The sequence below is a fragment of the Populus euphratica genome, unplaced genomic scaffold, assembly GCF_000495115.2.
Source record: "Populus euphratica unplaced genomic scaffold, PopEup_1.0 scaffold57.1, whole genome shotgun sequence".
Lineage (NCBI taxonomy): Eukaryota > Viridiplantae > Streptophyta > Magnoliopsida > Malpighiales > Salicaceae > Populus > Populus euphratica.
In genome coordinates this window covers 778,862-792,085 of record NW_011499919.1, presented here as the reverse complement: position 1 = coordinate 792,085, position 13,224 = coordinate 778,862, and the positions used below count along the sequence as shown (strand labels likewise).

Here is a 13,224-nt window from a genome sequence, read left to right as displayed (position 1 = left end):
ACATTTACCACAAATTAAAGTTATCTTATATTATTAGATATATTATTATAAAATATGCTTTGGTTAAGGAGTTATTGATACTTCAAGTGCAAAATGATGATATAAAACCATGATAAAAATGCACTTTTAAGTACTAATCAGTAATCTTAGCTTGAACTTGTTCTCGTACAATTACATAAACAAATGGTGATTGCTGGCTCTATCCAAGTTACGTGGTCTTAATGATCAAGACATTATAACTCGCTTTTATATCCTCAATTGTGGTGTTGAAGATATTATAAACCTGAATCTAGCCTCCAACCACAAATCCAAATTCAGTTTTAGATGGGTCGAAGGATTGTCCTTATATCTCTTAAGCAATTGGGTGTTATATATTTTCAAAAAAAAAAAGTTAGCAAATATATATAAAACAATAACTTAAAAAATGTTCAAATCCAACTTAACACAAACTTTTAGGCTCGACTATCCACGCATTACTACATCCTTTTCTATTTGTCTTCTTTTCGCATTTGAGTTTAACAAGAAGCTCCACCAGTTTTGGATCGCGCTTTAAAACTGTAGCATACAAAAAAAAGCTACTTTTAATTAAAAAATTTCATATAATACACTTTGAAAAAAAATTAGTATATAAAACATGATCTTACTTTTCAATTTGCATGTGAAATAAATATAATGGATCCACTGGCGTGTCTGATTATGGAACCATAATCTTATTGGTCAGTTTTTTTGAACCTGACTGCGACTGCATACCTTAAAAAATGCTTTAACATCACTTGTTGGATATAAACATCCCAGGTACCCTTGAAGACGTGTGGAGGTTTGAAACCCTTCCACATAACCATGTATTCTTAACCTGAAAGAATTTTATCTTTTGCATTTTTTTATAGGCTTTACACCAGGAATTACGCAACTTAGTTCTTGAAAAAGAAATCAAATAAGATAATGAAAAATAAAATTTTAATATTTTAAAGATAATTCATTACAATTTGAATTCAATCTTATCTAATGACATTGAGAATCTCTCACTCTTATGACTATGTCATTGTTAGCCTTCTCCCAACAAGATTTTTTCTTATATGTTAGTTTCATAAATAATTAGTTTATTAAAGTTTAAAAATAAACCAAATTAAATGTTAAAAAATAACTGTTTATATATATATACTAACCTTGAACTTTCCAAACCAATCAATCATAGGCTTTCATTTAAGGCTTTTGGAAACCCAACTTTGTTGAAACAAAAACATATCCATCGATAATTTTATTGCTAATGTTATCGTTGAGCAATTTTAAAATTTATAAACTTGAATTTCTATTTGTTCATTAAAATTAATCATTCAACTCCATGTATGTTGCTAGAATTAGTAGTAGAGTCAATTGTCTTTTCCACCATACTTTTTTAAGCAACATATGGTTTTCTATATACAAACTAGCCAAGTACTTTTTTATGAATTATTTTTATAAAAGACACATCGTAACAATATATGGATCGATAATTTTTATATTTTAACACCTCTTACATATATATTTGATATTTTCTCCACTAATATTCTTTAGATTAGATAGTACATATTTAATAAAACCCTTAACCCTATTACAATATCCATCCAGCATAACCCTTTGAGTGAAACTCAATATATTTAAGAATGATCATCCATTATTTATATAAAACCTATATAAAATATTAATGATTAATTAATAAGGTGAACTAAATAAATTATCAGTATCTAACTGATCAACTATCATTGGTTCCAGTCAAATTGATTCAATCTATTTTAATAGTGCCTTTTAATCATTATCAATTTTCATAAAAAAATAAAATTTATTCAATTTTTTTTAAAATTCTTAACTTAATAATAAAATCGATAAAATATGAAATGCACCCATCAAATAACCCATTATTTATTTTATTATAACACATTTAAATTACAAAATCTAACTCGATTTCATCAAATGATAAATAAATATGATTTTTCTAAATCTCAACTAAACCTTAACATGTACAAATCATACATTCATAAAACAAAGTTCTTTAGAAAAAAGCTATAAAACAAGTAAACATATAAACAAACTACATATACTATGCAAAAATGCCAAAAAATTAACATAAAAAAGGGTTATAATAAAAAATAGATAGGTTTGCTTACTTGATATGATAAATATTTAAAAGAAGTTGAATCAGGACATGGATACTGAAAAATTAATTATTGAGATTGCTGGATTTGTGATGATTAAAGCTAAATTTATGACAAAATAAAGGAGAGAGAAATGTGTTGTCACCACCGTATTTAATAGTTTTACAGATGAAAATTTAAGTCAGTATTTACACTAATAGTTTGTCTATGATTATTTTATCAACGAGATAAAAAATGAAAAACATTTGTAAAAAAAATATTACCAATAAATTTAGTGACAAAAATTAACAAAGGTGAATTATCATCATTAAGTTAGTTGAAAATATTGACATATTAGATTTGCTGACGAAATGAATGAGAAAATAATTACCTTATTTTTTATTATAATTTGAATTCCATTAGTAACTCCCTTGATAATCATTGACAAAACTACTTTTATTAGTGATTATGAATGAAACAATGATATTATTTTCTGTTAGTAAATGTCATGGTAATGCATTGATGAAATTTTTTCTATCGGTTTTTCGTTGGTATTTTATAGTTTTCTAGTAGTGTCAAGTCTTAATAAATGGTTAGGATAAATTAATCATAAATTTATTAAAACTATATCTAATTCATATATAAAGTGCACGACCTAAGTTTCTTATCTTTAAGAAAATAAATAAATTAAGATAAAAAAATCATAAGAATTTTTTTCTTTATTAGAGGATTTGGTGGACCTTAACCTCATCTATTTAATGAAAATAATTATTTTTATTATTTAATAAATAAGATAGTGTTAGATTACTGTTTCAAAATAGAAATGATAAAGTCAATTGGGATAAAAAGGACATGTTTTCCTTTTTTTTTTCTATTTTGAAAGAAAAAATAAACCATCATATATATATATATATATTTTTTTTTTGTTATAATCAAATATATTTATGTTATTTTTATTATGAAACACCAACCACACTTAATCTATAACTGACTAACTTTTTGACTTGTCTTTCATCACATGTGAAATAATGTTTTTTTAATAAAAAAACTAATATATAATTTTCCAACATTTTTTAACTGAAAAGCTTAAAACTAATATATAATTTCCAACATTTTTTAACTGAAAAGCTTATGCATATATTTAATTAAATAAATAGAGAATTATTTGTGCCAATAAACATTGAAAAGCGTTTAGTGATAGCTAATGAAAAAACTGGAAAAATGAAGAGGTAGATGCAAATAAAGATATTTGATCTTACAATACAGATTGTGTACACATTTTTGTTTAGTACTTGTTTTTCTTAGAATATATTTTTTATTTAATCAAATGACTATTCATGCTAATAAAACATTAAAAAAGTAGTTAAGATAACTGAAGATTAAACTGAAAAAATAGAAACATAAAAGCATAGCAAGATATTTGATTTAACAATACATACCATATATATAGTTGTATTTAATAAATTTTTCCTAGAATAAACTTTTAATGTAATCAAGTAATAACAAAAACAAACACACAGGAAACAAGAATGAATACATTAAAAAAATATTATATAAGATTGCTCATATTGAAAAAAAAAATTATAATTTTACGTGAAAACCAAATGAAAAATAAATACATTTAAGTAAAGACTAACTTAAAAAGTTAAGATATAGAAATTATACATGAGCCATAAATTTGATTGTATTTAATAATGTTATTGTTTCTTCAAACCAATGTTTTTATTTAATAAAATGATAATAAAAAACATATAGGATAGAGATTGAATAAAATTAAAGAGAGAAAAATTTAAGTAGGGTTACAAAGAAAGAAAACTGTTTTCTGAAAGAAAAAATAATGAAATCTTATCTATAAATTAAGAAAAAATTAAATCATATTCTATAAGAAAAATCATAAAAAATTATTAAACATTTATTAAAATAGAAAAAAAAGCTAATAAAAGATGATATTATAAGAAAAAAATAAAATAATAAATGAAAAAAGTGGCCTAGATGCACAAGCCTGACCAAGGTGACCTAATATGTCACTGAGCTTGCATGTCTGAGATAACTTAATATTTATTAAGAGCTTGAAGATGTATTGTTTCCTTTTAATATCTTTGAAAAAAATTATAACTAAGCGATGCATCACTGCTTCTCTATAGATTTTAACTGTAATGGTGATTATAAAATCATGATTGATGTTTTTTCAACTTGAAAATCTTTTTTCAATTTATTTTTAAGTTAAAATACCAATAAAACACCATGTATATTTTGATAAACCTTGTATCTGACTTCCAAAAACCCACTCAAAATCCTAAAATCAATTAGTAATAAAAAACTTCTCAAGCTCAAATCTATCATTTCTAGAAAAAAAAGAAGCAAAAAGTACCTACTTAAAAATCACCTAATGAAAGGAACCATCAACATGAAAATCTATATTTTTTTATGGTTGGAAGCCGTATTAATTAAGATTTTCTCTCTTCATTATTGGATTCCGATAACAATCTCTTGTCTCTTGAATTAGGGAGAAAAAAATAAAATTTTGAACTAAAATTGTATTTTTTAAAATATGAAGAATCATATATTCATAACTTAGAAAGCATGAAGACCAAAATGAACTTTTTACCTTATTTTTTAAACTACTTTCAATTATCTCTCTTTCTATTTTTTTTTTAAATTTCAATCCCTTATCTTTTAATATTATTCTTGCACAACAAATCTCAAACTTTAATTTGACCCTAAAAAAATACAATTGGCTAAAGAAAAGTTTGAAGGAAAAAAAAAAGCCACCGTGAAAAGATCATCATGCATCATATTTCTTTGCTGTATTGTTTTTGCCGCAACAGAGTTTCTTATAATAATCGAGAATACACTCAACCTTAAGCTATATTCCTGTCTTGCTATCAAGAACCATAACGTCCTATCAATTACCCTGACGAGCAAGTAAATTAAGGAGTCACCCATCCACGAGCAAGACCCTTGACTAAACGAAGAAAATCTTGATCTAGTAAAGAGCCACATCTTCACATCGATGTACCCTTTATTAAATGAAGAAAATCTTGATCAAGTAAAAAGTAACATCTTCATATTGACGTGTCAATAACTACGTTCATAAATGAACGCAGTGTCATCACATGCCCACGGTCTCTTTCGAGAGTGCTTTTAAATGGTGGTTTTTGTCAAGGATTCTAACCAGGCAAGGCAGCCCAAATAAGCAGAGAGACATACAGCTTGAGTGCACTTCTTTTGCGAGAAGGCGCCTTCTATATTCAGGTACATTTGTTTCTTCAAACAATATGCATGATCCATGAATGGTTTCTTCAAACAATATTCAGCTTGAGTTGAGATGCATAGTTTTTCATCTCCACGCTCAAAATGTAGGAATGGTTTTCTGTGGCTAAGGGCTTAATGGGAGTTAAGATGCATATATAGTTTTTCATCTCCACGCTCAAAATGTCAAAAAAGAAAAGGAAAATAAAATAAAATTCAAAAAAGTAAAAACAGTGGAGAGAATAATATCTGAGTAGATTCGTTTTTCAACTTTCTTATTGCCGTGCAACATACCATGAAGCTAGGTTTTGATTCTGCAATCTGTTTTTGCCCACTATTCAGATTTTTTACCCCATAATGTGGAGTTTTTTGTTTTCCCATTCCAACTTTTTTAGAGTGTGGCGTGCATTAGCGGCAGCAGCGCTATGTCTCATATTGTGAAACCTCATAGCTGGAAATTTCTTTGTTTTGGTTACAAGAGTAGGTATTTTTAACAGATACAATGGAGTTCTGTGTCTTGATCTCCAAATCTTTAGCCTTCTCTTTCCAACAACTTTTATTTTTCGTATTAATTGGATAAAACAGAAATTAAGTGGGGTGTTTTTAGCCTCCATGTTTCTATCTGTTTCTTCAAAATAAATCTAGAAAAGGAAGTAACTAAACTAATTAACACGCACCGCTAATTATTTTCTATGACCATGTAAATGCATGCTCAGGTAACTTTCGAACTAACAAACTTTGCTTGAATTTAGGAATCTTTTTTTTTTTTTTAAGTGTCAATAAAGAAAATCTAGCTTTGACAGGTTCTGTTCTTCATTTTGGCTGTATTTGAAAGTAAATTATTGAACAAGACAAACAAGTGGCAGTGATGAACAAAAATGTATATGTGTCTGCCTGTGGCATGCATGGTTCAGAAACTGCAAGTCATGGTGGTGTCTTGAGAGGGTCTCCCTTACATTTATTGCCTGTTCTGACAATTTCCCCATACATGTACTGTCATCATGCGTGCACCAGGGTCCATGATATTTTAGTCAGAAACAACACCGACAGCTGTGTTTTTCATTGATTGTCTTCACGTACATTTGCCTGCTGTGTTTTACTAAATATACAGGTAAAATAATATTATTGAGGTAGTTGAAACATTAATGATGTTAAGATTAGGTTAATTAGATCGATAAAAACGATGAATTTTGGCATGCACTCCTTGTTTTGATGTAGACTAATTTTGGATATGCCGAGTACAGAGAAATTATACTGTATAATAGTTGTTAGTTAGAGCATGTTCTTGGAATATTTTCACTCAATGCTAAAGTCATATATATCTTAGCCTGGACCGCCATGGATCCTGTAAAGTCATATGCATCAGTACGTTTTGTCGATCCCTTGCCTCTTGTTATGATCCAGCCAATTCCATGGTCCTCCTACATTAATTTAGTGTTTCGTTTTCTTCTAAGCCTATGCTTTCTGGAAGCAGTTACAGGCCATCAATGCATGCTCAAAGTACTGTGATATATTTACAGTGACCCTGGCTAATCTAATAATTCAACTAAATTATTTGTTCATGTTGTCATGAATTTCAAGGAAGCTGAACAGACAATGGGAGCCAATAGAGTGTTTGCCTCCAGCGGCAAGCATGGAGGAAAGGAAAGCCGCATCAAGAGAATGCCACATGCGAAGCCTCCGTTTACTCTTGGCAAAATCAAGAAGGCCATCCCGCCCCATTGCTTCGAACGATCCCTTCTCCGCTCATTCTCCTACGTGGTTTATGATCTGAGCATAAGCTTTCTCCTCTGCTACATTGCCATCACATACTTCGACCTCCTACCATCCCCGCTCTCCTGTGTTGCGTGGCCCATGTACTGGATTCTCCAAGGCAGCATTCTCACTGGTGCTTGGGTTATTTCTCATGAATGTGGTCACCATGCATTCAGTGACTACCGGTGGGTTGATGACACCGTTGGTTTAATCCTCCATTCTGCGCTTTTAGTCCCTTACTTTTCCTGGAAATACAGCCACCGCCGCCATCACTCAAACACAGGGTCCCTTGAGCGCGACGAAGTGTTCGTTCCAAAGCCCAAGTCTCGAATCGCATGGTATTCCCAGTACCTAAACAACCCACCAGGCCGAGCTTTAAGTCTTGGTGTCACGATTCTGCTAGGCTGGCCCTTATACCTAGCCTTCAACGTTTCAGGCCGACCCTATGATCGCTTTGCCTGTCACTATGATCCCTATGGCCCCATATATTCTGACCGTGAAAGGCTTCAGATTTACATTTCTGATCTTGGCATTTTTGCTGCAACTTTTGTGCTTTACAGCATCGCTGTGTCTCGAGGGCTGGGATTTCTGATATGCATTTATGGGGTACCGTTACTTATTGCTAATGGCTTCCTTGTCACCATCACATACTTGCAGCACACTCACCCTGCATTGCCACATTATGATTCCTCTGAATGGGAGTGGCTTAGAGGAGCTTTGTCAACCATGGATAGAGACTACGGGATCCTGAACAAGGTCTTCCATAACATTACAGACACGCATGTAGCTCACCATCTCTTCTCTAACATGCCACATTATCATGCAATGGAGGCTACGAAAGCAATCAAGCCAATACTGGGCGAGTTCTATCAGTTTGATGATACTCCAATTTACAAGGCCTTATGGAGGGAGACCAAAGAATGCTTGTATGTTGATCCAGATGACGGAGCTCCTGAAAAAGGCGTGTTCTGGTACCGGAACAAGTTTTGATCCTGCTGCCTGCAAAATCATGCTAGCTAGATGCAAGGGTAGGGTTCAATCTGTGTAGCGTGTTGCTAATAAATGGGGGAAAAGGTGTTGTTGAGCTAAAAATGTAATGGACTTGTAATGAAACTCATCAACTTATTAATTCTTATGAAAAAAACATAAAAATCAACTTATGAATACTTCTCTTCTTAGCTGCTATCAGCTTTTGTTTGTAGACTACAAAAGCGATGATGACTATATTTTTTTGTGGTGTTTCCTCTGTCAAGTTTGTCTATAAAACCTCGCAAGAAATTAAATAAACACAGACGAGCACAGAAAAATAGGAGGGAGATGAGAAACAATATTCATGTAAAGGATAAGATAAACCCCTTCATCATACTCTTCAACACCAGTACAAATCCTCGAGGAACCAGCACTTGTTATAATGACTCATCTGAGCCATCTTTTGAACCTGGAGATAGGCCTCCAAATCCTGAGGCAAAACTTGACTAAAAAAGGGGCATTCCGCATTAATGCTCCGCAATTTTCCTATTTCCATTTATGCTTATGGTTATGACTCATTTTTAAACCCTTTTATTTTGATGAATTCTTAAAATTCTCAAAACTCAATAATATTTTGGCATTCATATGATTTTTCTGAAACTACAAGGTGGCAGAGTCAAAGGAAACTGGAGGACCGGCACCATCGCCCCTGAAAACAATTATTTTTCCAAAGAGTATATAAAGCATGCTGTAATGACTGCATCTCTATCTTCATAAAATCTGTCTCCGATCGAAATATGCGTTGAAAAAAGTATCTTGATATTTACAATCTTGCAAATAAGTTTTATCCCAAGAATTTTATATCAAGAGTAATTTCATTTGAGATCTTGATAAAATTATTTTGGATTTGTTATTGTATTTGAGAATTGAGAAAAGTATCAATGCTTAGAACAACTAGGAAACTGTCTGTACTCTTATTGAAAAAATAAATTGCTAAAAAATTTAATTCTGATTCCTTAAGCTAAATTTCTGAATCGGTCACCATACCTTCCCTTTCGGAACCATATTGTCGTAGCTGTGTGGTGAGAGGGCAAGCCTTGCGTTTGTTTTTAGTTTAGACAATTTGCCAAATGTGCCATCAAGCATGCTTTAGTGCCCATAACATTTCACTGAAAAACAAATCAAACTAACCAGACCAGTAAAATCTATCCCTTAATTTTTTTCTAAAAATAATTAAAATAATATTATTTTAATAAAAAATCTTTAAAAAAATTAATAAATTGAAGGTATGGTTTTGACTAGATCAAACTCACGTCAAGAGATTAATTTGAGTTTTTTATTTGGTTAGTTGTGATTTTTCATTCTATTTTTTTAAATCGAATTGATTTAAGTTTTAAATTGATTGAAACCACTTCACTTGTCTTAGATTTTACAATTATGATTATTCACTTTGTTTTTCATTAATTACCATTTAACTTCACCTACATTTCTTAATTAACTGTTGCAATTTATGGAGGAGGTAGAAGATTATTATTTAGGTGGTTGAAATATTAATGATCTTGTCTATATATCCTTTTCTGATGTTTAGATTAGGTTAATCAGATCGCTCCTTTGGCATGTGCTATTGGTTCTGATGTCCGACTAATTTTAGGTATGCTGTGTACAACGCATTCATATCACTATTTAATAGCTAATAATTGCAGTGTATTTTTGGAAAAATTTAACTGAAGTTTCAACAAATTTTGTTAAATTCATATATACACGCAGTAGGACAACGAAATGTATAGAACTACAAAATTGCATTATAAAAATTATAGATGCCACCCTCGTATGGGGTGATCCAGAAAAAAACACTAGGAGCATTAAATTGTTTTTCCTTGTAGGTTGGTGAGTAAATTAACTTAGATATTTTTTTTATTAAAAATAATTTTTTAAAAAAATTTAGTGTTAGATTTATATGAAATTAACGGAATTATAAGTTAATCCAGTTTATTTCAAATTTTAAATTGCAGATTCACGAATAAATTATTTTGACTATGATATTTCAATGACTATCACAAATACTATTCACTTGATATATATTTTTATATTTTTATTGTTTATTTTTTTTTAAAAATTAGTTATGAATGTTTAATTTGAACTGATTTTATTATAAAAATATTTTTTATTTTTATTAACAAAGCATGATATGTAGAGAATATTTAAGAGTTTAGTAATGGTTATTTTTTAAAATATTTTTTACTCAAAAGATATTAAAATAATATTTTTTTTTATTTTTAAATATTATTTTAGATACGAACCCATTAAAAATAACATAAAAATATATAAAAATTAATTTAAAGTAAAAAAATAAAAAAAATTATTTTTTTTTAAAATAAATGTTTAAACACAAAAATTAACGGTGATAGTTAATTTCTTCCCAATACTTCAGCCATTTTCATGGTCCTACAACATTTATTTTTTCCTTTTCTTCTAAGCCTATGCTTTCTCGAAGCAGGTACGTAATTGCCATTAATACACATACATGCATGCTGTGAAATCAGATTATAAGAATATGATATCTGCTAAATCATGGCATTCAAGGAAGCTGAGGACGACAATGGGAGTCAATGGAGTGCATGAAGGAAAGGAAAGCAGCTTCAAGAGAATGCCAAACACGGATCCTCCATTTACACTTGGAAAAATCAAGAAGGCCATCCCTCCCCATTGCTTCCAACGATCCCTTATCCACTCCTTGTCCTATGCTGTTTATGACCTCTCCTTAAGCTTTCTCTTCTGCTACCTTGCCATCACATATTTCCACCTCCTACCATCCCCTCTTGCCTACATCACATGGCCCGTCTACTGGGTTCTCCAAGGCTGCGTTCTCACCGGTGTTTGGGTCATTGCTCATGAATGTGGCCACCACGCCTTCAGTGACTACCAGTGGGTTGATGACACCGTTGGCCTAATCCTCCACTCTGCACTTTTCATCCCATACTTTTCCTGGAAATACAGCCACCGCCGCCACCATTTGAACACAGGGTCCCTCGAGCGCGACGAAGTGTTTGTCCCGAAAACCAAGTCCCGTGTCGCATGGTATTCCAAGTACCTAAACAACCCACCTGGCCGAGCTTTAAGTCTGGCTGTATCACTTCTGGTTGGCTGGCCCTTATATCTAACCTTCAACGTTTCCGGCCGACCCTATGATCGCTTTGCCTGTCACTATGATCCCTATAGCCCCATATATTCTGATCGTGAAAGGCTCCAGGTTTACATTTCTGATCTAGGCATTCTTGCTGCAACTTTTGTGCTCTACAACATTGCTACGTCACAAGGGCTGGCATTTCTGGTATGCATTTATGGGGTACCGTTACTTATTGCTAATGGTTTCCTTGTCACCATCACATACTTGCAGCACACTCACCCTGCATTGCCACATTATGATTCCTCTGAGTGGGGGTGGCTTAGAGGAGCTTTGGCAACCATGGATAGAGACTATGGGATCCTGAACAAGGTGTTCCATAACATTACAGACACGCATGTTGCTCACCATCTCTTCTCTAACATGCCACATTATCATGCAATGGAGGCTACGAAAGCAATCAAGCCACTACTGGGCGAGTTCTATCAGTTTGATGATACTCCGATTTACAAGGCCTTATGGAGGGAGGCAAAAGAATGCCTTTATGTTGAGCCAGACGACGGTGCTCCCCAAAAAGGCATGTTCTGGTACCGGAACGAATTTTGATGCTGCTGCCTCTAAAATCTAGCTAGCTAGATCACCCCCGAGCAAGGGATCAGTCAAACTAGTATAATTGTGTTGCTAATAAATGGGGCTGAAGGTGTTGTTGAGCCAATAATGGGATATATAGACGTGTGATGAAATTCAGCTTCTGAGTACTTCTCTTTTTGTTTGTCAATGCGGGCGTGGTTCATCCGCATTTCTAAATTAAAAACATCAAAAAATGATATTTGGAGTTTGGAAAATTTGTTCTTACTTTTCAATTAGCTTTTGTTTTTAGACTAATGACGCAAGATTTCCAATCATCTATGATTATAATGAAATCTACGAACATAATTTAGTCAGGAAAATACAGAAGAAAGACTGAAAACCACAAACAATAGTGGCAAAAGAATTTAAGAAAGAAATGTTGATCCCGCTCATATCTTTCAACTAATAACAAATAAAATCATGATTTGATTTTCTAGCATTCTACTAGTTAGAATACAATTAGATTTTCGTCAAGCCTATTGCTTCTTTATTTAATAGCTAATTACCAACCAATTATATTATTTACAATCCATAAATAAAAAAAAAGATATGGCCATTGGTGTCCTTATATCGAGATTGAGTTTATCTCTCAATTTTTTTAATAAGCTATCCATCAACATTAAATTAAAATTCACAAGAAAATGAAATTTTTATATAAAAAATAGATATTTTTCTATTCTTTATTATAATGCTTCTTTTTAGTTTTTTTTCCTATTCATAAGAAAATGAATTTTTTATTTAAAAAATAGATATTTTCTATTCTTTATTATAATGCTTTTTTCAGTTTTTTTCCAATTGAAAATTAACAAATATTTTTTTCTAGTTTAGTTTTTCTATTTAGTAGTATTAGAATTTTTTAATTTTTTTTTATATAGAAGTTTGTATTACAACCTTCTTGGCAAGTGAAGACAAAGAAGAATAAAAATTATTTTAATTGTCTCCCTGTAGTTATGTAGTTATGGTGTTTTTGGTTTTTAAAACTTTTAACATGTAATAAACCCTTTAATTCTTCGCTCTCGTATGCATTAATTGGAATTAAAACTCAACTATTGATGGTTATTTTGTTTTGCTCTGTTGCAGAATAACTATAACTGAAGGAGAATATAGAATATGACATACTTGTGTGGGAGGTGATAGTGGGGCTCCTTTTGGAAAGGAAAAAAAATCTAATAACTAGTGTATTGTTTTTATATATTGCATTTAATATTGTTTAAAATTCTAGTAGTGAGATTTATGATGGAGTGATTCATTGCATTAGAAACTAGGGGTGTTCAAAAAAACTGAAAAACCGATTAAACCGAGAAAACCGGAAAAAAAAACCTGAAAAAACCAAACCGAAAAAAAAACCCGATTAAACCGATTAAAATTTTGAAAAAACCAGCC

General features: G+C 31.3%; 2 protein-coding genes and 1 long non-coding RNA gene across 3 annotated transcripts in view; 2 read left to right on the top strand and 1 right to left on the bottom strand.

Annotated features, from left to right (window-relative positions):
• The window catches only part of LOC105134980 (uncharacterized), a 15,891-nt gene extending 9,092 nt beyond the window's left edge, over positions 1 to 6,799 (bottom strand). Inside the window, exons 1-2 of the long non-coding RNA XR_844107.1 lie at positions 6,789 to 6,799; positions 4,720 to 4,732 (exon numbers count right to left, since the gene is read on the bottom strand). This is a non-coding gene — a long non-coding RNA (uncharacterized LOC105134980). The remainder of the gene's footprint in view (positions 1 to 4,719; positions 4,733 to 6,788) is intronic.
• LOC105134981 (omega-6 fatty acid desaturase, endoplasmic reticulum isozyme 1-like) lies at positions 5,279 to 8,284 on the top strand. The gene is made up of 2 exons (XM_011039625.1): positions 5,279 to 5,366; positions 6,944 to 8,284. The coding sequence occupies exon 2, from the start codon at positions 6,960 to 6,962 to the stop codon at positions 8,106 to 8,108; it is 1,149 nt and encodes a 382-aa protein (XP_011037927.1). The 5' UTR covers positions 5,279 to 5,366; positions 6,944 to 6,959; the 3' UTR covers positions 8,109 to 8,284.
• A 2,362-nt stretch (positions 8,285 to 10,646) lies between these two features.
• Positions 10,647 to 12,031, top strand: LOC105134982 (omega-6 fatty acid desaturase, endoplasmic reticulum isozyme 1-like). The gene has a single exon (XM_011039626.1). It carries the CDS (start codon positions 10,687 to 10,689, stop codon positions 11,815 to 11,817), a length of 1,131 nt encoding a protein of 376 aa, XP_011037928.1. The 5' UTR covers positions 10,647 to 10,686; the 3' UTR covers positions 11,818 to 12,031.
• Positions 12,032 to 13,224: the final 1,193 nt, after the last annotated feature.

What these genes read in the sequence shown, in the direction of transcription:
- LOC105134982 (XM_011039626.1), top strand. Translation starts at nt 10,687, where the DNA reads ATGGGAGTCAATGGAGTGCATGAAGGAAAGGAAAGCAGCTTCAAGAGA.
- LOC105134981 (XM_011039625.1), top strand. Translation starts at nt 6,960, where the DNA reads ATGGGAGCCAATAGAGTGTTTGCCTCCAGCGGCAAGCATGGAGGAAAG.